The following is a 23019-nucleotide window of genomic DNA, read 5'->3' as shown; positions in this document are numbered from 1 at the left end:
ATGTTAAAAATGTTAATGGAAAAAAACGTCAGCTATTTCACAACATAACCCGGTTAGATCCACCTTAAATATACAAAACATCATCAGGAGATTCATCATTTGCCGTGTTGTTCATGGAAGATGTGATTATTTCAATTATTCTACAGACACGCTGCGACCTGTTAGCAGAAAAACAGCCTCCTGAAAACACTGAAATGCGTTCCCCCCCACAAACCCACAAACCCACCATCCCCCCTTCTCCCCAGGCCTGAACTCATTTCTTTTCCCAGAGGCCATCGTTTTTAAGAATCCCACTGCACAATAAGGGAAACTTTTTTTTTTCTGCACACAAAAGTTTTCCTGCCTGCGGACGACGTGCGGCGCATACCGATGAGGTCTCCGGCCCATTGCACCGGCACGATAACAGACTTTCGTTTAATTTGCAGGCAGAGCAGCAGGTTGTCGGAGGAAACTCGAAAATGTCCCGATTAGAACTCAAGCACCCACCCCACACACACACACACATGCAGACAAATGAACACACTCACAGTCGCTCGCAGGGCCCTTTAAACAAAGATCTGCTTGCAAGCATGGATCCTGATGCTAGCAGTCTTTATATTCCCAACAGCAGCTGCTAATGTTTGTAATTGCGTCAGCTCCTCAGCAGGTCCTAATTGCTTATTGTGTCTGCTCCCAGTTGACAATGTCTATTAAACCTCCTCTTCCTCCTCCTCCTAATTACTGCTTTGTGTGCGGCCGGAGGAAACATTTTTGTCATGGAGGAGACACCCGGCCGTTAAATATACGTTTATGCTACATTCTGGGTAAATATAATCTCCTGAGCGCAGTCTGCAGGAACGTAAGCCCCGCCTCTCCCCGCCCTAATGTCAGCCGGGACTTTGGCTCTGGTCCTCCACCCCTGTGACCCCGTGAGCACAATGTAGCTGAACTTCTAGCAGCCTGATTTCACACAGCTTGCTCCGGAATATTAGACCGGAATGTTAATGATAAAATGCAGTGTGTTTCCTCTGCATGCTAGCATTAAAGCTAATGCATGAGCTACAGTGTGGCTGTTGAGCTCCTGACTCTTTAGCTCTGTGCGCTGAAGAGTCATAACTGAATTCCCCGTTTAAAAATAAAAATTAGTACTAGCTCTTAGTTTTAGCATAGCATATATCTCAATAGGTTATCAGAAAACAGTTGCCGGCAGGTTTCTTCATCCTATGTTTCGATCCAGTGCAGTGTGACCTCGGATTTTCAGATGTGAAATAGGAAATAATTCCTTCGCGGCTAACTCGATTAGCTTACGCTACACGTGGGACACCTGTGTCAACAAATCTCGCATTAATATTCTGAGCTCCCAATTCCTGTCGTGTATGTGTTGGGTTACGGCTCGCGGTCCTAATCCCGATCGGACCCTCCTGACTTCACAGATAGCATGACCATGTCCATGGAGGGCTTCGGGCCCGACAGCGTCTTCGCCACGCCGGCCGAGGACAACGGCCAGTACCGCATCAGCCGCAGCCTGGTGCGCTCCGCCGAGGGCAGCACCGTTCCGCTCACCCGCGTCAAGTGCCTGGTGTCCATGACGACGCCCCACGACATCCGTCTCCACGGCTCGGCCGTCACGCCCGCCTTCGTGGAGTTCGACACCTCCTTGGAGGGCTTCGGGTAAGTCAGTCGTCACATGCGGCTTCGTGGTTCCCAAAGTCCTTTTGAGCGAGCGCTTCCCCTCGCGGTTTCACCTGAAGTACTGCATGCGTGCACGAATAAATCGCATGCCCATCAAGTAACCACGGCGACAATAAAATCAGCAAAACCAATTCTTGAAGTCCCCTTGCAGTCACTTTCGGGGTGTATTCCGATGATAATGGTGCGTACATATGTAGTGAATGGTTTAAGTAACCATGACAACAGAAGTTACCGAGAATTCCCCTACCTGTTTTAGATTATTTGTAAAAGAATATTTGCATATGGGGGAAAGTTTTAGCCATTCAGTTGTTTGAAATAGTAATAATCTTGCTGATCTTGCTATGGTAGCATTGTGCATCAACACGCTAAGGTTATCATGACTACCTTCAACTTAGCTTAGCATCCAATTTGACTTTTAGGTTCAATTGATCTAATTTCTTCTTCTGTGACTCAGCAGTTTCGACTGGCTGCCTTGTCCCATGGTCGATTCAGCACCTAAACAGAGATTAGCTGCTAGTTGTCGGTCTGTTGGACGAAACTAAGTCATGATAAAAATGGATCATTGGGAAAATAGTGTAACCATCAACTGCTCTTGGCAGTGAGTTAAGGCTTTGGCAAAGGGGGCGGGACACTGAGTCTCGTCTGTCATTGGCCGATGCCAGTTGTGAGTGACAGCTTGACTCAGAAGCTGTTGTCTGTCAATTTACTAGACCAAGAGCAAATTTCTAGGTTTTCTCCCAAACAAAAGTTTTGATTTTTTTTTTTTTTTCTACAAATTAATTAGATTCTGCATCCACACGAAGATGCTTTTAATCCCAAATCCCCCTCACTTCTATTCAAACGTTGTTACAATCCCAGATAATTGATAGTTATTTTTTCCTTCAATGACTGCTCGACAACCTGCCGCGTTTATCTGCGCTGCAGAAATACCTTGTCTGTTTGTTTATTCTTTTTATTTTTCTCGTGTCCTCTGACCCTCGATGGCGGCCTGGTCTCACCCATTGCTTGAAACCTTGTTCGACTGCCAGGTTTTGTTTTTTGTTTTGTTGTCCAACCGTAAAACAAGAAACCCAGTCTTCACTAGCCCCCCGTCTTTCTGCTTTCCTGATATTTCTCCCCCTCAGGGTCCACTGCATGCTCTTTTCGAGATGTAATGACACTAGGTGTGTTTGTGTGTGTGTGTTTGTGGCTTTTGTTTTTCACCTGGAACTGTCACAGCCTGACTCCATTATGGGCCTCTGGCAGTGGAACGGCGCATACAAATAGGCTTATTTCTTCCACCTCCCCTGTCACGTCCGGGGGGCTCTGGCATCGGCGTTGTCGGCCCGCCGCCCCACGTCAGGAATGACGGCTGTGCTGGCGACCTTGAGACTCTCTCACACACACACACACACACGCACACATGCTTACGAGTTGCAGTGACACACAGTAAACAACGTAACCCGGGATAATATTCATGAGGACGGACGGAGGGGCCACCGCCCCTCCAAAGGTCATCGGGCTTGGGTCGCTGACGTTTGAGTAGCCAAACGCCAGTAGCCATTTTCTGTAGTTATAAAGAGATTTGTTTGGGGATGGGATGACATCCGTGGAGACCGAAGCAGGGGAAGCAGGGGGTGGAGATATTCCTGGCTCAGGGTTCTTCAACGTCAGTGTCACTGAACGAGAACACACACATCTGGTGTGTATCAGCTTTACATGGTCTTGTCTTCACTGCGCCAAAATTCCACGCGCCATCGTTTCAAAACGAGATCAGAGATATAATTTACCTTGTTGCCCCTCGTGTGTTTACATCCTGGGTCAGCTGGCGGGTACAGCAGATTAATACCTAGATCAGGGGTGTCAAATATAGGGCTCGTGGGCTGGTACCAGACCGCCAGGGCATCCAGTTCAGGCCATGGAATTAAATCTACATTTTGAAAAAATATAGAAGATCATTAACTACTTTTTAAAAAATAGAAATACAGTTCCCGTTTCGTCTGCTCGGGTCGCACTATTTTAGTCAGGGTTAGCTACGTGGCACAACACCATGTGACTCAGAACTTTCAGCAGGTTGTAGCACAGCAGCTTCCGGGTCTGTAAATAGCATTTTGTCTTATTATTAGAAATTTACCCGGTTTTCCGTTGGCCCAGTCACCCTTATCGGCAAGATGTTGTTGTCAAAAGGAGAAAAGCGAACATCCAGTGTAGGGTTGTCCCCCCCCCCCAAAAAAGGGCCGCTTCTTATTTGTTAGTTGAGGTTAATAAGAAACCTGTATGTTTTGTGTGGATGTAGCAAATTTTGGTGCCACTATGAGACTCGCCATGTCGAAAAATACAAGAAAGTGCACAAAGAACTGAGAAGAAAGAAGCAGGACATAGTGCTGTTGAAATTGCACAAACCGTAATTTCCGGACTATTGAGAACACCTCAACAGAAGCCCCACCGGCTAGCCGATCGCTATCTTGGGCTTCCTTTTGCACACTAAAACCGGCAAGGTCGTCTTCTTCGGTGTCGGAGTTCAACGGACTCAGAATTTCCCCTGGTCATTTCATCGGTCCGATGTGACGAGGATAAACGTTTTAGCGGCGTGAAGCTCTTTGCCCCCCCCCCCCCCCCCAAAAAAAAAATCCATATACTAGCCGCATCATTGTTTAAGTGAAAAAAGTCGCGGTTTATCAGCCGAAAATTACAGTACTTTTCTTGAAGAATCTCTTGTTGTTAGTCATGTAGGAATTTTAAAGGAACAGTTTATTACATTTAAAGATTTTTATAATTTTTCTGTTCTCCTTTTCACAATAACAAAGAAAAAATTTGGACTGGGTGTTACTTCTAGGTAATTATGCTATAATTTTCCTGGTCCGGCTCCCTTGACATCAAATTTGGCTGTATGTTGCCCCCGGACCGAGTTTTACACCGCTGACCTAGATGCTGTTATTTCTAATAGGAAGACCCCCCCCCCCCCTATCAAACTGCACCGTTTGACCCAAATGACTTGATATAGTGGTTCCAGACAGTAATCCAGGCGGGGGGTTGGGGGTGTTTTTCAAGCCGCCATGGCCTGGATTACCCCGATCCCTGGAGAGGGAAAACATGAAGTGTCTGCCTTTTCAGAAACAAGAAGGCCACGTCGAGGCGGATGCTGACATCACTGACGTCTGTCACCCAGGTTTTGTCCCTTTGTTTTGTGGCCTCCTGCTTTAACTAACCAGAGCTTCTTGAAATTTTTTTTTTTTGTTTGTTTGTTTGTTTTCGGTGTCTCCTTGACACACATTTGTTCTCAGCTTATTTCCAGTAGCCGCAGCTTTAATTATGGACGGGCCGACGTGACGGGTTGCAAAAAACAAACGCATCAAAATTCACAAATCACCTCGAGAGTAGCTAAATAATGCCCGGGGGGGGGAGTCAGTAAATTAAACAATGTTCAGCATTAATTCCTTTTAAGTGATCTATAAATCAATGCCTGAAAGAAATCAATTAATGTTAGAAATAAATAAAGGGAGACTGCGAGCAGTAACCTGACATGGAGGGCAAATGTTTTCATGTTTCAGATATTTTTCACATTATCACCAAATTTTCAAGCCCACGCTTTAGGCCTTAGTTACCAACACACACACACACACACACACACACACAAACACACACTTTCTGCCCAGTCGTTCAACAGCGCCACTGTCATCGCTTCCCCCGCCCACGAGACCCCCTGAGACCCGTCACAGCAGCCGCATCAGAATAGAACATGGAGTTTCTCCTGAAAACACTGGCCCACTTTCTGCTCGACATTAACACACACACACACACACACACACATACACGTGTGTGTGTGTGTGTGTGTGTGTGTGTGTGTGTGCCCCTCCTTTCCCTCCCATCTGTCAACATGAAATATTGATGCTCCTTCTGCTATTAGGAATCCCACACATCAGTCGTCCCACACACACACACACACACACACACACACACACACACACACACACACACACACACCCTGCTCTATTATGCATAGTGCATGCACACACACAGCCAACCAACCAACCAGCCAACCTGCAATCACATGTGTTGTGATGGAAGATCCTCTGTCTGTGTGTGTGTGTGTGTGTGTGTGTGTGTGTGTCTGTGTGTGTGTGTGTGTGTGTGTTTGTGTGCCTGTAAACAAGGGGGTGGAAGAAATAAAAAAAAAAATCAAAAAGCAGCCTCACACTCTGTGAAGAGAAGAAAATTATCATCGCAAGCTGGCAGATTCTCCCGAGAGTAGGAGTGTGTGTGAATGTCTGCGTGTGTGTGTGTGTGTGTATCTGTATTACAGCATCAAGAAGATGCGCAGGTTCGGGGGGTGGGAGCGGGAGCGGGAGCGCCAAACGCAACATTGTTTCTGAAAAAAGCAGCAGGGTGGGCTCCTCTTTAGCTTGACAGACGCTCTTTAAAACCCTGAACTGAAGCATGTGCCCTTGACGGTGCCCTTGAAAGCATCCTTGAAACCCTGCCAGCCTCTGGGACGCCCGTCAATGTCTGACTTCATAATAAAGAACTACAAAAAGCACAGATGAGGAAAGATAATGAGAGGGTTGTTTTTTTTTTTTCATCATGTTGGAAATGTGTTTTTAATTTAATTAAATTGACACGCGTAAAGGAGCGCAGGTGGCGCTAGAGCTCGGAAAAAGAAATAGAACGGTTTCAAACCATTTTACAATCCGTAGCATTCATCTATTCTCTCTCTCTGTCTCTCACACACACACACACACACACCAAACACACACTCACACACCGATGGTGGCTGATATGGGCATACATCGGGCATGCAGATAGTAGGAGCCGGGTATTGAACCACCAACCATGAATGACAATACAAACCAAAGAGTATGACACCCACACACACACACACACACACACACACACACACCTGTGGCTTCACTCTTGCAATTATTTTTCAAATTTTAATTTCTGTAAGATTTTCAACAAACTGATTTTTTGAAAACACATAACATTTTTAGTATTAAGAAAAATGAATCCCTTTTTTTTTTCAAGTAATTTTAATATCTCATTGATCTTTGGAAGACTTTTTCACTTCAGTTTTTAATGACATTCTGGTAGATTTCTGCAACCGTTCCCCGCAAAAGTGTTGTATCACCGTCCTTCTCTCTGTTTCCGGACTCGGCTTTTTCATTTTCCGCTCACGATACGTGACGCTCCTGACCGCGAACGTCCGGGTTCCTCTTTGAAAGCGGGAGCTCGCCGGCGTTCTTTCATCCCACCTCTGGCCCGCTTTCATCCATAATTAATACCGCCGCACTCGGCAGCCCCGCATTTCCATATTCCACCGCCGAGCACACCCGGGAACCTCGCTTTCCACCGCAAGCTTTGCGAGCAGGTTCCCCCCTGCAAGCGTCTTCTCTCTGAATAACATCCTTGCTTTTGTTTGTGTGTGTCCCGTCCAGGTGCTTGTTCCTGCCCAGCTTGGCGCCGCACAACGCCCCCACCAACAACACCAACGCCTCGGGGGTCAGCGACGGGGCCGTGCTGAGCGGGATGGGCACAGGTGAGCGGCGGGTCCGCGCCTCCAGAGGAGGTTCGCGGTTAGATAAAAACCGAAAAATGGAGAAAAATCAATTTCCCAGCGGGAAAAATCAGGTTTCTCTGGAGAACGATCGCTGCCGGAGGAGTGACGGGTCGACTTGGGACCTCAAGTCAGCCGGAAGGTCGTCCGACCCTCAGCCGGGCCGGATGGCGGAGACGGTTGCCACGGTAACCCGAACCCGGGGGTCAGTGACTCCTCCTCCCTCCACGTGTTACGTGATATTAAGCCGTCATAGACTCCTTGAGGATGAGGATTCATGCAACTCTGCTCCTCCCGCCTTCTCCTCCTCTATAAATAAGCCTTCCATCCCATCATTCCTCCCATCGCACATTTCTCCTCCTTTTTCCCTCTTTGATTTCAATCCCCAACATCCCCTCTTTTTCGTTCACTACTCTAGATCCCCCCCGTCCATTGACTGAAAGGTCTTCAGTCCATCCTTGGACTTCGTGCACATAAATATGTATGCGGCGTCTTTTGGCAAGGAGGGCAGCCTCGGAGAAAAAGACTCCTCATCACTCCATCTTCGCTTGCTTTGATTTTTTTTATTTATTTTTTTATTTTTTCTCCAAGATTCTTTTATTCTCCCTTTCCCCGGCAGACGATGAATAAAATATCCCTCCTCCTCCTCGTCAAGACGGCGACCGAATAGATAAAAGTTCAATCAGCAGAGGGGAAAAAATAAATAAAAATAAAGAGCGGGGAGTTTTCAGCGGCCCTTACGATGACATGTTGCGTAACACGCAAACACACAGAGCGCAGCGAGTGAAGAATGAAAACAAAATCTCTTTTTTCATTTTGGAAAGCCGGGCCAAACACGGATCACAAACAGGAGTCCGACGATTATCATTTATTTAGAAAATCATTTCCTTCGAATGTGCTCCGTTTTTTTCAGTCTTGCAGAATAAAAAAATCCGAGGCAATTCAGCCAAAAATATGACCTGGATGATAATCATTTCAAGATTCAAGATGGTTATCGTCATACGGGTCGTAAGGATGTAGTGCAGGGGTGTCAAACTCATTTCTCATCGCGGGCCACATACGGCCTAGGTAGATGTCAAGTGGGCCGGACCATTAAGATAATAGCATATTCAACAATAAATAACCAAAATATCATGTCTTTCCTCTGTTTTGGTGTAATGAAGTACAAAGACATTAGAAAATCTTGGAATTTAATGACCAATCCCTTTACAAAACATTTCATGAAACACCTCATATTTCCTTAGACAAAACTGCAATTTACTTCTATCATTCACATGTATGAATTGCAATCATGTGATCATGAGATCCCACTGATCGTACAAAGGCACAAAACTTTAACAAGTAATTGGTATTGAAAAATATAGTAATGCACTTTAAGATTAAATGAGACTTATAAAGAAAGGGATTTTTAAACCATTTACACATGTGGATATAAAATCTAAATTGAATCCCTGCCTACACCCTCCAAACTAAAAAGGGTGCTATTAAATGTGTAAGGATAGGAGTATTCACCTGTCCTGTAAATGTGTAAACTTCATCCATGAAACATGCATACTCATACAATACATACTGAAAATGTATGGAGTTGCATGAACAGTAGAATTCCATCATACTAGTTTGTAGTGAAGCTGGTGACTTAACTTTAAATTGCACATATTCGCTAGCAATTAGCTAGCTGGCTTTTACCGCTGCTTCGCTGATTTCTCGGCTATCGGTGAAAGTGGACGCTGTTTCCTCAGACCTGCCAGCAATTCGTCGATCTTATCTCTTCTCAGTTGTCTTTACAAGCTGTCATATTTTTCGCTCTGATGAGTCTCGTAGCGGCGCCGTATATTATATTCCTAAAATACCGAAACTTGTTGCAAACACGCTAAGCACAAGGGTTGACGTAGTCAATTTTTCTTTGAAAATTCAACACTCTTTAACTACTTTTCTCTATTTTGATAACGACATTTTGGCTAATGAGGGCGTAGCGGGGAGGTAGAGAACAGGGTAGAAACAACGTCATAACAAGCAGCAGGTGGTGCATTGATGACGTCTGCTGATTGGTCCGTCTCAGTGATGCGGATTGACGTCTACTCTGACCAAAATAGTGCGCCTCCTGGCGGAATATTCTCGAATTGCACTTAATTAAAAAAAAAAATCCTTGTCTTTTATGCATTTTTTCACTTTCAAATTATCCTGTGGGCCTGGCTGAATCCCCTTGCGGGCCGTATGTTTGACACCCCTGATGTAGTGATTCACGCGACGCAATGAAAAGGATAAAAATGCAAAGACGGACGGTGACCACGTGTCCTCTCTCCGCCCTCTGCAGGCGAGCGACTTTTCCCGCCCCCGTCGGGCCTCAGCTACTCCACCTGGTTTTGCGTGGAGCGCTTCAGCGCGGCGCCGCAGGCCCACCCGGTGCGCCTGCTGACGGTGGTGCGACGGGCCACGTCGTCGGAACAGCACTACGTCTGCCTGGCGCTGGTGCTGTCGGCCAAAGACCGCTCGCTCACCGTCTCCACCAAGGAGGAGCTGCTGCAGACCTACTGTGAGTAGCCAAGCCTAGACCGGATCTGATCCTGGAGAGCATTGTAGCGTTAGTTTGCACTCGATGGTCATATATTGGGATGCAGTTATGTTTTTTTTCGTCTTATGTACTTTTAGAGTTCGAAGAATTAAGAATAAGAACAACTTTATTTATCCCGGAGGAAATTGTTGCGCTAGAGTTACAAGAAAAACATAACAATAATAAATGATAGTAGAATATTGTATAAAAATTTAAAAAAAAAGGGGGAGAATAAGAAATACAAATAAACTATGAAGCACAGGTGTATAACTCATCGTAGCTCAGGGGCCACATGGAGGAAAATCTATTCTCATGTGGGTCGGACGTGTAAAATCATGACATATTAATCTTTGTTAATATACCTTTTGTTCAATTCACCCCTGAAACGTGGTATCTTTTATCTTTGCAAGCCTAATTAAACTTGTGCACAAGAGTATGAAAGAATATTGTACATGAAACTGTTAGGAAATGAAATATTGCACAGATGAACATATATACAAATAAATTTTTACAATTTACCGTAAGTGGGTGAGATTTTTTTTTTTTTTTTTAAGGTTTAAGATATTGAGATTCCCTGCTCCTACTCCTCTAGGTTCTACCTCTCTTGGATTAAAAAAAATCAAAAACATATCTTTTTCTAATTGTTTATTCATTTTTTGACTGTATGAAAAACCAAGACAAACAAGCACACAAACTGCACCTTGTTTAGAATTTTATTTTTAAAAAAAAATGAAGAATTTGAGGTGAAACCTCTAAATTTGACAGGGACGCAGGTTCTCAGATGCGCAGTTCTCGGTTCTTCACGCGACTTGTTGTTCTGTCGGTTCGACGATTCCCTCGTGATTTCGTGTCTGTCTACCCCTTGCAGTAGCGCCGGGCGCCCCTAGGGGTTTGCGCCTCAATTTCGGCGACGATTGATCGAAATGTAAACAGGATCTGATATTTTGTGGATTAAAGAGACAAAGTGAAAGCGTGGGTGTGAATGCATGATGGTTTTTATCCTTCTCAGTATCTAATTCATTCATTTATCATAACCCTCCTCTTCCCCGTCAACAGCAGACGAATCGAGCGAGGAAGCCTCCTTCTACGAGATCCTGCCGTGTTGCGCACGCTTCAGATGCGGCGAGCTGATCGGCGAGGGCCAGTGGCACCACCTGGTGCTGGTGATGAGCAAAGGCATGCTGAAGAACAGCATGGCCTCCCTGTACGTGGACGGGCAGCTTGTCAGCACCGTCAAGGTGAGCGTGCTGGGGTCAGAGGTCATCCTGGGGAATGATAACACCCTGAGGAGAAGCAGAAGTTTTATTTTCACAGAGTCACATATTTTATTTCGCTTTGGTTTTATCGGAAAATGAACTTGCGTGCAAGCTTGAAACGAGACTTCCTGAATAAAATAAATGAATGGAGTTTGAAGAAAATGGCGGTTATGTGGGAAAATAAATTGCAGAGAATAAGAATAAATTGCCTTTTCAAAATAAAATAAGAGATTGGATAGTGTCAAATGTGATTTGTGCCTGCCTGTGTGAGACAGAGGGAGAGATTCCAAAAGTTAGAGGGTTAAACTGTTAACAAAAGGGTGTCATTTAAAAAATTTCCATTTGTAGGCTTAAACAAGCAAATGTGCGTACTTGCACGTGCATGTGAAATTCAAAAAGTTGGAGGGTTAATCAGAAAAAACTGAAAAAAAAAATGTGTTTTACTTTTTATTCTTTTTTGTTCACTCAATAAATAATGACATTCCCCTTCAAAATAAAAGCCTCTGATTGCCGTCCAAACCTTGGGGTACACCCGCTTTGCTCACGTTTTGCCCCCCTCTCTCCAGCTCCACTACATCCACAGCACGCCGGGCGGCTCAGGATCCACCAACCCCCCCGTGCTGAGCACCGTCTACGGGTACGTGGGGACGCCGCCGGCCCAGCGGCAGATCTCCAGCCTGGTGTGGCGCCTGGGGCCCAGCCACTTCCTGGAGGAGGTTCTGCCCGCCTCCAGCATCGCTGCCATTTTTGACCTGGGACCCAACTACGTGGGGAGTCTCCAGGCCGTCTACCTACCTTGTGAGTCCCCTCGCAGACTCTGGAAAAAAAAAAAACACAATTAACACAGTATTCAAATTTTTTTTTTTTTTCTAATTTTAGCTATTATTTGTTATTTTTTTCATATTTATATTTCATATTTTTTTTCCTAATCTGTTGGTGACGTTTCTATAATTGATTTTTTTTTTTTTTTTTTAATATCTGACCAGTTTTCAGATTTTGTTGGCGAGATGGGTTGGGTTCAAGAACTTCTCTTCCTGTTTTTTTTTTTTTGTTTGTTTGTTTTTTTTTTTTTGTTTTTATTTTGTCCCTTTCTGCTCATGTTAAGCGCAGCTTCACCAACCATCCTCCTCTCTGGTCGCAGGTAAAGACTCCAAGGCGGAGGGGGTGCCGCCGTCCCCCGTTGCACTGGTGCCGGAGGAGAAGGTGTCCTTCAGCCTCTACGCTCTGTCCGTCTCCTCCCTCACCGTGGCCAAGATCCGGAAGGTCTACAACAAGCTGGACAGCAAGGCCATCGCCAAGCAGGTGAGCGCTGTGGGGCTTCATACGGGGGAAGCATTTTTTACTTTGTTTATGTGTATGCTGGTGTGTGTGTGTGTGTTTATTTTAAGGAAACTGGAAACTATTAAATTCCATAATTCCATAATTCTCCTCCGTCACAGTGTTGAGCAGACGCTTTTTACATTTCCAAGTATGGAGAGGAAACAGATTTAATTCTAAGATAATGAAGGCACACGCACACACACACACACACACAGTCGGAGGTCCAATCAGTTTGTATCTACGGTATCCTCTGAGCATCTGTAAGACTTTGCAGTGTTTCCTCACGTCAACATCTAGAAGTAACATAAGTTACAAGCAAAAGAAAAGGAATGATTACCCTTTTATTTATTTTATTACTCAGTAATTATTCTGATTTATCAGCAGGGGCTTGTCAGTTTTCCTTCTCCCGCTTCCTAACTCTGCTGTCATGGTCCTCCCACCCCTCAGCTCACCGTGTCCTCGCATGAAAATGCCACGCCGGTCAAGCTGATCCACAACGCCGCCGGCCACCTGAACGGGCCGGCCCGCACCGTTGGGGCCGCCGTCATTGGATACCTGGGTAAACCGATGCCCTGCAGTTGAACGGGTTGCCAAGGACGATCGTCGTCCGTTTTATTCATTCTTCGATTCTCAGAAATAGTCTTTATTTTAAGTTATTTTGTACTTTCTATTTGTACCATTAGTTTTTATATAAATCAGTAGTTTTCATCTGTAGCCTCACAGAAACCCATCTCCTCCTCTTCCTCCAGGTGTGCGAGCCTTCGTCTCCAAGCCTGTGGCCACAAACCTGCAGTTTGTGGGCGGCGCTGCCGCCATCCTGGGTCTGGTCGCCATGGCGTCGGATGTGGAGGGGCTGTACGCGGCTGTCAAGGCCCTGGTGTGTGTTGTGAAGAGCAACCCGCTGGCCAGCAAGGAGATGGAGCGGATCAAGGGCTACCAGGTCTGACACAACAGCTGGATTCTGGGGGGAGATTCCCTCTGCAAACATTGCACTGCATAATATAAGATAACATAACAACATAGCATAGCCTAACATTGTAGTTCATAAGATCGCCTAAGATAACATAGCATAGCCTATCGTAACATAGCACAGCATAAGCTAACATACTTTAACACAGCATAGAATAACATAACACAGCAAATCATAGCACAGCATACATAGCAGAATAAAATAAAATACCTTAAAAGCATAGCACCACGTATCATATGAAAACCTAGCATAGCATAGTATAACACAGAATGAAATAGTATAAAATAACAACTTGACATTGCATAGCATATCATAACATTTCACAGGCTAAAATAAGATAGAATAACATAGCGTAGCATAACATAATGTCCGTTTTTGTGGCTCCTGTGAACTTTATTGTTCCGGTGTGTTCAGATTTCATTCAGGGAAACGTCACAATGGTCAGGAACTGATCAAGCACGAACGGTTTATTCAAAGTCAGAACGAATGTCACCCCGGGAGGATCGTTCACCCTCTCTAGGCACCTGATGAGACGCGTCCAGTCGAATGTGTAGATGAGGAAGTTCTGGCCTTGAGACAAGGGGGCACGGTCATTTTATACCTTTGACCCAAAGGTCGGGCTTACTTCCTTATAAGGTCTTGTTTAACACACCCTAGTAATTGGTTCCCGCCGGTAAATTTTAACAATAATATATTATAGCATAATATTGAAAGGATAGCATAGCATGTCCTAACATTGTGCAGCATAAGATAACATAGTTTAACATAGCACAGTACAACATTGCGTCGTATAAAATAACATTGCATACATAACATAAAATAAAAAGGGATAACATCTATCCATTGATCCATCCATCATCCTATCCTATCCCAGCTGTCACTGGACGAGAGGCGGTTGCCGGTCAATTGCAGGATAGCACTGCATATCATAACATAGCATCGCATAACATAATATACGTTGAAAAGATAGTATAGCATAACATAAATACCCCAACTTAATATCGCACAACATAGCATACATAGACTAACATAGTATACCACAGCATGACGTAACATGTTATATCGGGGTCGCGTGGCGCAGGAGGTAGAGTGGTTCTTTCATTCCTGGTCCGATTCCCGGCGTCTCCTAGTGTGTCGAAGTATTGTTGAGCTAGAAACTGAACGCCTAACGGCTCCCCTGGCGCTGGTGGACGCGCAGCCTACTGCTCATCGTTCATCCATAATGGGTTAATTGCAGACAAATTTCCCCTAGGGGATTAATAAAGATTAAATTATTATTATTATAACCTAGTATAACAGCCTGACTCCTTCTCCACCTTCAGCTGCTGGCGATGCTCCTGAAGAAGAAGCGCTCGCTTCTCAACAGTCACATCCTCCATCTGACATTCTCCCTGGTGGGGACGGTGGACAGCGGCCACGAGACTTCCATCATACCCAACTCCACCGCCTTCCAGGACCTGCTCTGCGACTTTGAGGTGGGGGATCGTATTTATTGAACGTCTATTTTCGAACGACATCATCATGACATCACCGCCTCCCGCCCGGGCTCCTTCCGTTTCTCAGGTGTGGCTCCACGCCCCCTACGAGCTCCACCTCTCCCTGTTCGAGCACTTCATCGAGCTGCTGACCGAATCCAGGTGAGACCCCACCTCTACCCGACCCCCCCCCCCGGCCCTCCGTCCCAGGCGCGGGTTTAAACTCCCCCTTCCCTGTGCCCGTCCAGCGAGGCGGCAAAGAACGCCAAGCTGCTGCGGGAGTTCCAGCTGATCCCCCGGCTGCTGCTGACGCTGAGGGACACGTCGCTGTCGCAGCCCACCGTCGCCGCCATCAGCAACGTGCTGAGCCTGCTGCTGCAGGGGTTCCCCAACCCTTACGACCTGCTGCGGTACGAGCCCCCGACTTCTCCGTTGCCTTTTTTTTATTTTTGGTGAACCCGGTCGGAACCAGCGCACCTGATCAAACTCTCACCCCTCAGGTTCGGTCAGTTCATCTCCTCCACCCTCCCAACCTTCGCCGTGTGCGAGAAGTTTGTCGTCATGGAGATCAACAACGAGGAAAAGATCGACGGAGGTCACTATCGAGATTAGTTTATTTTTCTCTTTTTTTTTTTTTTTTTTTATGAAAAACGCCATCAGCTACCATAATTTCCGGACTATTGAGCGCACCTCAATATAAGCCGCACCGGCTAGCCGATCGCTATCCACGGGCTTCCTCCTGCGCACTAAAACCGTCAAAGTCGTCTTCTCCGGTGTCGGAGTTGAACGGACTCAGAATTTCCCGGTCATTTCATCGGTCCCATGTGACGAGGATAAACGTTTTAGCGGCGTGAAGCTTGTTAGCGTCCCCCGCCCAAAGTCCATATATTAGCCGCGTCGTTGTTTACGTGAAAAAAGTCGCGGCTTATCGTCCAGAAGTGACGCTAATCATAATCAATTTTCAGTAGTTTTATTTCAAAAAGCATGTTGTTATTATAATAAAATTACTGTTTTAGCTGTAATTCTTAGAAAAGATAAAAACAACCTTGCTGATCGATTAGAAAGACGATTGAAATTTGATGTCTTAGAAGACGTAAATTTGGCGGTCAGTACTTTCAAAATAAAAGCCCCTTCCTTTTTCTTTAAATCCCCAAATATGATTCCTTAATCCAGGAAACGATGACGATTTCGGCGGGCTGCTGTCGGCCAACCTGATCCTGCTGAGAAACCGCCTGCTGGACAACCTGCTCCGTCTGCTCTTCACCACCAAGGAGAAGTGCTCCGTCAGTGCTCAGTGAGGACCCCCGCCGCCACCGCCGCCGCCGCCGATGAACCCCGTTCACCCGCAGGGACTGAAGGCCTCTCTGTCGCCACGCAGGGCCTGCGAGGAGCTGGTGCGGACGCTTGGCTTCGACTGGTTGCTGATGTTCATGGAGGAGCACCTCCACTCCAGCACGGTGACGGCGGCGCTGTGGATCCTGGTGGTGCTGCTCTCCAACCAGCCCATCCTCCACCGCTTCAAGGAGGGCGTTTGCGGCGGCGGCTGGCTGGACCACACCGACTCGGTGCTGACCAACAAGATCGGCACCGTGCTGGGTGAGTGCACGCACGGGGCTGGGCGGCGCGCGCACGTGCGTGTGTGTTTGTGTGTCTTCGAGCGGGGCTTTGCTTTTACTTACAGAACCAGAAAAAGATAATCTAATGTTCTTCATTCCCCTTGTTTATTTCTTTTTAGCCTGGTGATTTTTGAAGTTTTCACTTCCCTGTTTTTTTTGGTGATAAGCTTTTCTGTCTCGTTCTTTTCGGGGCCATTTCCTGCTAATTTGTCGAGCTTTGAGAAGTTTTCCAGCAGTTATTTCATCTTCAGGCCATGTCTGACTAGCTGTCAGATCACCACTTATGATATTCTACATTGTTCATTTTCTGGTGTTGAACAAATTTCTCTTTTTGCTGATATTGTTACATTTTTTTTCTGTTTTTGGGCCAGAATTTTTACCACATTTGGCCATGAATTTCTCTTTAGTTTTGCTATTGTTTTTCCTGTTGCGACCTAATTAACCATGAACATTTTTCAGTCTTATTTTGGTGTAAAGTTGTACAAATGTTGAATGGCAGAGAGGTAAACGATTCCTGGTCATGAATAGAAACATTGCCCAGCCCCGCCGCCCAAGTGTCACCATGGCGACAGCGATGTGTCCAGTATGTCCTCTGAATGCTGTCACGTGGCTCTGCAGACACGTCTCCGCACTCCGCCAACGCTTTCCGCCGGAGTTGGCCATCATTCAGTAAACACAAAGCCGCGCAGTTTGTGCGTCGCACGGCAAAGGGTGCGTCTTCACCCCCCCCCTTTTTTTTTAACATTTTAAAATGGCTCCCCCCGCCCTCCTCGCCCGCCGCTGCATATGTAGCCTCCCACCCTGAATGGTTTTCAACACCCCGTCGTTTGAAAGCAACAAATTAAAACCTCTTGATTAATCTTCACCATACAAGAGTTTACGCCTCATCCCCAAAGCAACATCATGTGACAGTTTGATCATGAGCTAGCGTTTTTTTTTTTGTTTTTTTTTTACAATCAGTTGGGTTTCGGCTTGTTATCGTGGCAAATCTTTTAAAAAAAAGCCATTCCGTTCATCAGGCCTGGAACCTCGGGTCACTGTACGGAACGGCTAACATTCAACGCAGCCGGCGTGGAGAACTCAACCCCACCGAAAACTGCGTTTTTTTTGACCGATGTCGACATATCCATTTTCAACCGTTTCACCCGGATGTAAACTGGCCAAACAGTCGTGAGACCTCGGTCCCGGCCGTCCCTCTGCAGAGGACAGCGCTTTCCTCCCTGACATGGAAACACACTTCCTGGTTTCCATCCAACAGAAGGATGCACCAGCATCCTGCAGCTCCCGGCTATGGCAGCAGAAGCCGCTGCCGCCGCTCCACTGGAATGAAAGTCACATTTTGTTGCTTCATAGATGTATCCCAGATAGATATCCCAGTTATCCCACATTCACCGAATCTTGTTTTTTTAAACTGCAGTCCCATTTCCGGCCTTTAGGTTGAGAACCATTATCTTTGCTTCTGGAATCGCCTCCCCACAGATCTTGGCGCCAGCTGTAGACCAATCAGAGTGTGTGTCGCTAACGCTGACAGATTCTCCAGTTTGGATTCTGTCCCGTAGCAGGGATTATTCCTCAGTGTTACTTTTGTTTTTTTGTTTTTCTTAGCGCTCAGTACAAACGTCGCCATTTTAGCTGAGTTTCTGTACGTTCACACCGGGATTTTAGAGCGCTCTGAAGGCCAAGAGGTCGTTCAGCTTCCTGGATTCGAGCGTTCCACGCCGTAGAGCCGCTGCTCCTCTTCCCCCTCATCACCATGCTACAGGGAGCGCTGCCTCGAATGCTGGACAGCTGAGAAATGACCCCGATGGTAGTATAAATTCGTTACGATTCCGCTACATCGGAAGGAGGACGCTCGGATTTGACGAAATTTAATTCTGAAGAAGACAGGGGCACTAGAGCTCTTCATCTCAGGGTAAAATGCTAATCCTACTGTTATTTTATGTAAATAAAACTATTTTTACTTCAAATTATGGATAAAGTAATAGGAAGACAACTGCTCGGACACCGGTAGCCGGTTTGGAGAGGTTTGCTCCGTGGAATTAGCTAAAAATGAGATGTGAGCCTTCTGGTGAATGTCCCTAGTGGCAAATGATTGAGTTGCAAGTATACAGCGATGGAGAATGGGGCCAAATATTCGCAGGTTTTATATCTGTTCCAGAAGCAGAGGAATAAAGCAGCTGTTCTGTAGACCCACAGTGACAGCCAGCGACTGCGGGTGTCCAAAGGTTTTAAGTCTTTTATTTTTCTATTTGCATCAACTCGGTGAGTCGGCAGAACTGGTAGAGGAAGGTCAGCGTCAGCTTTTTTCATGCACACGTGGCGCGCCGTGTGAGGTTCCCCCCCCCGTGTGAACGTACCAGTAGAACCCGAACCCCTGCCGTAACCGCCTGCCACATCAGCTTTGATTTGTATCAGAGTCACGGGATTTCACCGACGCGTTTCCACCGAAGTCTAACCCCACTGACTCTTCCACCCTCCGCCGCGTGTCCAGGCTTCAATGTGGGCCGCAGCGCGGGCGGACGCTCCACGGTGCGGGAGATCAACCGGGACGCCTGCCACTTCCCGGGGTTCCCCGTGCTGCAGACGCTGCTCCCCAAACACACCAACGTGCCGGAGCTCTACTTCCTACTGATGGCGCTGTTCCTGCAGCAGCCCGTCACCGAGCTGCCGGACAGCCTGCAGGTACATGTTAGTATGCCCATCTCTTTTCTTCTCCTACTGCCACCCACGCGCCCGGCCGCGACATTGGACGCTCTGGACATTCGTCCAGAACGTATCGGATTAGCGAGGAAGGGACTGCAGAGCAGCACTTGATCAGAACACGCGATGAATCGGGATTCGTTGTGTGAAAGTGTTGCAATGGCTCGAACCAACCGCCGCCGTCTCTCACTGAGTGCATTTCACTACGCAGTATTTTGGATGCAGCTGTAAATCATGTTTTGACTATAATGCAGTAGTGCCTGAATTTACGACTTTTTTGCGTTCCGTGACCAGGCTCATAACTAAACTTGCTTGCATTTCAAAGTAAACCTCCCCATTCAAATGAGATGAAACACTAGTAATCGGTTCCAGACCCCTGGTTTTTTTATGTGTTTGTAATTAAGAAAAATGTACTTTATAAATGATAAATAATCCCTAAAAAACAAATAATACTGAATGCAAAGAAATGGTTTCATTAAGTGTATTCACCTTGAAGATCGGATGAAGAAGCCAGCGGTGGCGGAGGAGGTTGGGTGGTTGTTTTCATTTTGTGTTCTATCGCTTCACTTAATTTATTCGCTGCACACTTAATGCTACAATGTATTGCTAAATTAATCTTTGACTCTTTTCCGCACTTTTATCGCTAAACTTAATTTAGCAACAGTGAACGCTGGTCCTCTTTTTAAAACAATCAAACCGTCCCGGACTGGCTTTGAATGACTCCTCCGATGCCTTGTTCATTGACGTTCCCAAGATAATGCTTTCGGTGTCTCGCCAACAACAGCTTCTGGGGTCTCTTCCTGGACGAGTTGACGACGTGCACACTTCGCTCATGCTTTTCAATGATTTTCGTCGGGTTACCAAAAGTCGGGCGATAGTCCGACTTTTCACTTCAGGGACAGCGGCGGGCACGTTGGTGTCCCTGAAGTGGCGTAAATAACACTGATCCCGCCCGCTCCTAAATCAGGTATCGGTTCACGAAGCAAAATAATCTACTGAGGGACGGCTCATATCTTGGAAAATTCGTAAGCTGATGTACTCGGACGTCAATGTTCCACCTTACTGGTATTCCTCCCAGCTCCCTCCTCTTGACGCTAACATTTCATCATTCAACATTTTGACTGCTCAGGCAACACAGAAAGTGATTTCTTGGATACTACATGATGTGCCGTTGCACAGGGATGATCCTGGGTTTTATTTAACAATGCACACTCCTGCAAGTACTATATCTAATACGACTACTAGAAAAAAATAAAATCGTACACAAGCTTTCTAAGGAATTCAGTTAATCCCTTAGGTGCAGGCTCCAATCCAGATGATCCAATTTCCTAATCTTAATGGATGTGATGCATGTCATGTTTACATGGCCTGGTATTACCTCAGAGTGTTTGTGTGTGTGTGTGTGTTTCTCCAGTTCGACCTGGATTCAATCTGGACCTTCATCTTTGGCGTGCCGGCGTCCAGCGGGACCTTGGTGGGCTCCATCCACAGCGTTTGCACCGAGGCGGCTTTCCTGCTGCTCGCTATGCTGCGCAGCATGCTCAACCTGGTGCGTCGCTCCTGGCCTTCATCTTCTAGAGAAAGTTGTTTAGAGGGGAGGGAAAAAAAAATATATGCCCAAGAAAAGTAACCAACACAGAAAAATAAATAAACAAGGGAGACAAGACTGAGATGATAATCTCACAAAGTACAGTTTTCCCAAAGCCCTTAAACATCGTTTTGGTTAAATACATAATCTTCTCTAAAAGGGCTCATTTCTCTCGACTCATCGTCTTGCCAGCAGTTTTCCGTCTTTGCCAAAAAATGGATTATACTTTTCATTTCCCCTTACACTTATTATGATCAGCACCTTCCTAGACTGATTGTGACTGTTTATTTTTCCGCCGGATGATAATCGGCGTATTACTCTGTGTGTGTGTGTGTGTTCCCAGCCGTGGCAGTCGGAGGAGGAGGGCTCCTGGCTGCGGGAATATCCCGTCACACTCATGCAGTTCTTCAGGTACCTTTATCACAACGTGCCCGACCTGGCGCCCATGTGGCACAGCCCCGACTTCCTGTGCGCCCTGGCGGCCGCCGTCTTCCCCTTCAACATCCGGCCCTATTCCGAGATGGTGAGACCCCCGTCGCTGTGGACCGCGGCGCCTCTCCCCGTCTCAAAACCGCCCAGTTGGCTTTGTTACAGACGATTAATCTCAGACATTGATCGGTGTGTGTGTGTGTGTGTGTGTGTGTGTGTGTGTGTGTGTGTGTGTGTGTGTGTTATTGGCCGCCAGTGGTCAGAGCAGATAGAACAATGCCGTTTGTCCTTGGCGATCAAACGCTTCAGGCAAAGGCCGAGGCGTCTGATTGGTCGCCAGTGAGGAAGCAGACTGGAAGCGATGAAATGTGATACAGATTCAAGACATTTATTTCAGGGTCCTAAATAGAGTCCCAAAAATCATTTCATATTACTGTAAACATTTAATCTTAATATCAGACCTTCAAGATGTTTAAACTGCCAAGATTCTTCTAGAATTTAACTGCCAAATTGTGTATTTCTAAAATGTGTCTCGGCAGTCGAACGTCATCATGTCATCATGGGACGGTGTGAGTTTATTACAAAGGAAAATATTTTACATTCCAAGTCACATAAATATATTTTCTTGTAAAGTTAGGAATCCTTCGTCATGTTGCCCAGTCCATGTAAATTTAAGATTGTTGAAATTTGTTTTTATCATTTAAACAATAGCATTTTTTTTTTTTTTTTTTTTAATAACTAAAGTCAAAATTGTTGTTGCTTTAAAACCGGTCTGAACCCGCCGCCGCCCAGGTCAGCGACTTGGACGATGAGGCGGGCTCTCCCACGGAGGAGTTCAAGGCCTTCGCCGGTGACTCCGGGATGAACCGCAGCCAGTCGGAGTACTGCAACGTGGGCTCCAAGACCTCACTGACCAACCACCCCGCCAAGAAGTACGTCTTCGACTTCATGAGGGTCCTGATCATGGACAACCTGTGCATGACCCCGGCCAGCAAGCAGACACCCGTCATTGACCTCCTGCTGGAGGTAACCCTCATCAATATCTAGTAATAATTTGTTTACACTGGTAGACTGTAGTACCAGCAGATGGCCAGCAGGCGGATTACTAGGCTGGTAAAAAGTTTTTTTGTGTTTACCATTTGCACAGGATATGCTAACAATCTCGCTATTCTCCAGGCGTCCCCGGAACGCTCCACCAGAACCCAGCAGAAGGAGTTCCAGTCCAACATCTTAGATGGCGTCATGGAGCATCTGCTGGCTGCCGATGTCCTTCTGGGTCAGAGCGCTTTCGCCGCCGCAGCGTTATGTAACGCCGTCTCCCTCAGAATAACAGCTCATAAATAATTTTAACGGCGCGCCGACTTAAAAGAATACGAGCGCTGTTTCTCTTCCACTCGGCGCGGCCGAGACAGTTTGAAAACCTCCCTGTCAGAACGGACATCGAGGTCTAAGCATCTGATTTAGCTTTTTTTTTTTTTTTTTTAACGGGCCGCCTGCTGCCGAAGCGGCAAGAAAGGTGAAAGACAAGCGAAACGCACCGTGTCTTGGCGAGAGGACGCTACCTATGTCCAACGCTATTTTTCAACGCTAACAGAAATAGCACATGACCGGGGAGAAAATGTTCCGGACGAGCCACTGCAGGACAGCAGGATTCTGATCTCACCCTGCGAGGATCTGCTCGGCTGCATCATGACTCAGCGCTTTTTACCCCGATAGCCGCGAGGACCTTCCCCGCTTCATTCCCGTCGTAGACTTAGCGTTGTTTACTGCTAGGCGGCGTCCGTCAGGAACACACTTTTTCTGATGTGTTCAAGAACACAAAGCTCCCACGGGGAAATGCAACTGTTTGCCCAGAACTGAAGTACGGTATTTTCTGGACTATAAGCCGCTACTTTTTTCCTAGGTTTTGAACC

At 46.4% G+C, this 23019-nt stretch overlaps 1 protein-coding gene across 2 annotated transcripts in view; it reads left to right on the top strand.

Moving 5' to 3' along the window:
- Positions 1 to 23019, top strand: part of wdfy3 (WD repeat and FYVE domain containing 3) — a 98661-nt gene that overhangs the window by 52583 nt on the left and 23059 nt on the right. The window contains exons 18-36 of one of the 2 annotated variants that reach the window (XM_086169171.1): positions 1413 to 1650; positions 7083 to 7183; positions 9516 to 9734; positions 10809 to 10990; positions 11575 to 11806; positions 12150 to 12310; positions 12776 to 12887; positions 13078 to 13268; positions 14621 to 14773; positions 14862 to 14935; positions 15022 to 15183; positions 15274 to 15368; positions 15947 to 16067; positions 16152 to 16369; positions 18881 to 19071; positions 20504 to 20638; positions 21021 to 21200; positions 21899 to 22132; positions 22283 to 22382. In XM_086169171.1, coding sequence (XP_086025297.1) covers positions 1413 to 1650; positions 7083 to 7183; positions 9516 to 9734; positions 10809 to 10990; positions 11575 to 11806; positions 12150 to 12310; positions 12776 to 12887; positions 13078 to 13268; positions 14621 to 14773; positions 14862 to 14935; positions 15022 to 15183; positions 15274 to 15368; positions 15947 to 16067; positions 16152 to 16369; positions 18881 to 19071; positions 20504 to 20638; positions 21021 to 21200; positions 21899 to 22132; positions 22283 to 22382 — 3099 coding nt within the window. Of the gene's footprint in view, positions 1 to 1412; positions 1651 to 7082; positions 7184 to 9515; positions 9735 to 10808; positions 10991 to 11574; positions 11807 to 12149; positions 12311 to 12775; positions 12888 to 13077; positions 13269 to 14620; positions 14774 to 14861; positions 14936 to 15021; positions 15184 to 15273; positions 15369 to 15946; positions 16068 to 16151; positions 16370 to 18880; positions 19078 to 20503; positions 20639 to 21020; positions 21201 to 21898; positions 22133 to 22282; positions 22383 to 23019 lie in introns of both variants that reach the window. The other variant, XM_086169172.1, reaches the window with a different exon arrangement.

Source organism: Fistularia commersonii, chromosome 22 (genome assembly GCF_037954325.1).
Source record: "Fistularia commersonii isolate RoL2024-O1a breed Wild chromosome 22, RoL_Fcom_v1.0, whole genome shotgun sequence".
NCBI classification, from domain to species: Eukaryota; Metazoa; Chordata; class Actinopteri; order Syngnathiformes; family Fistulariidae; genus Fistularia; species Fistularia commersonii.
The sequence above is the reverse complement of the archived record's forward strand: the minus strand, read 5'-3'. Positions and strand labels throughout refer to the sequence as shown.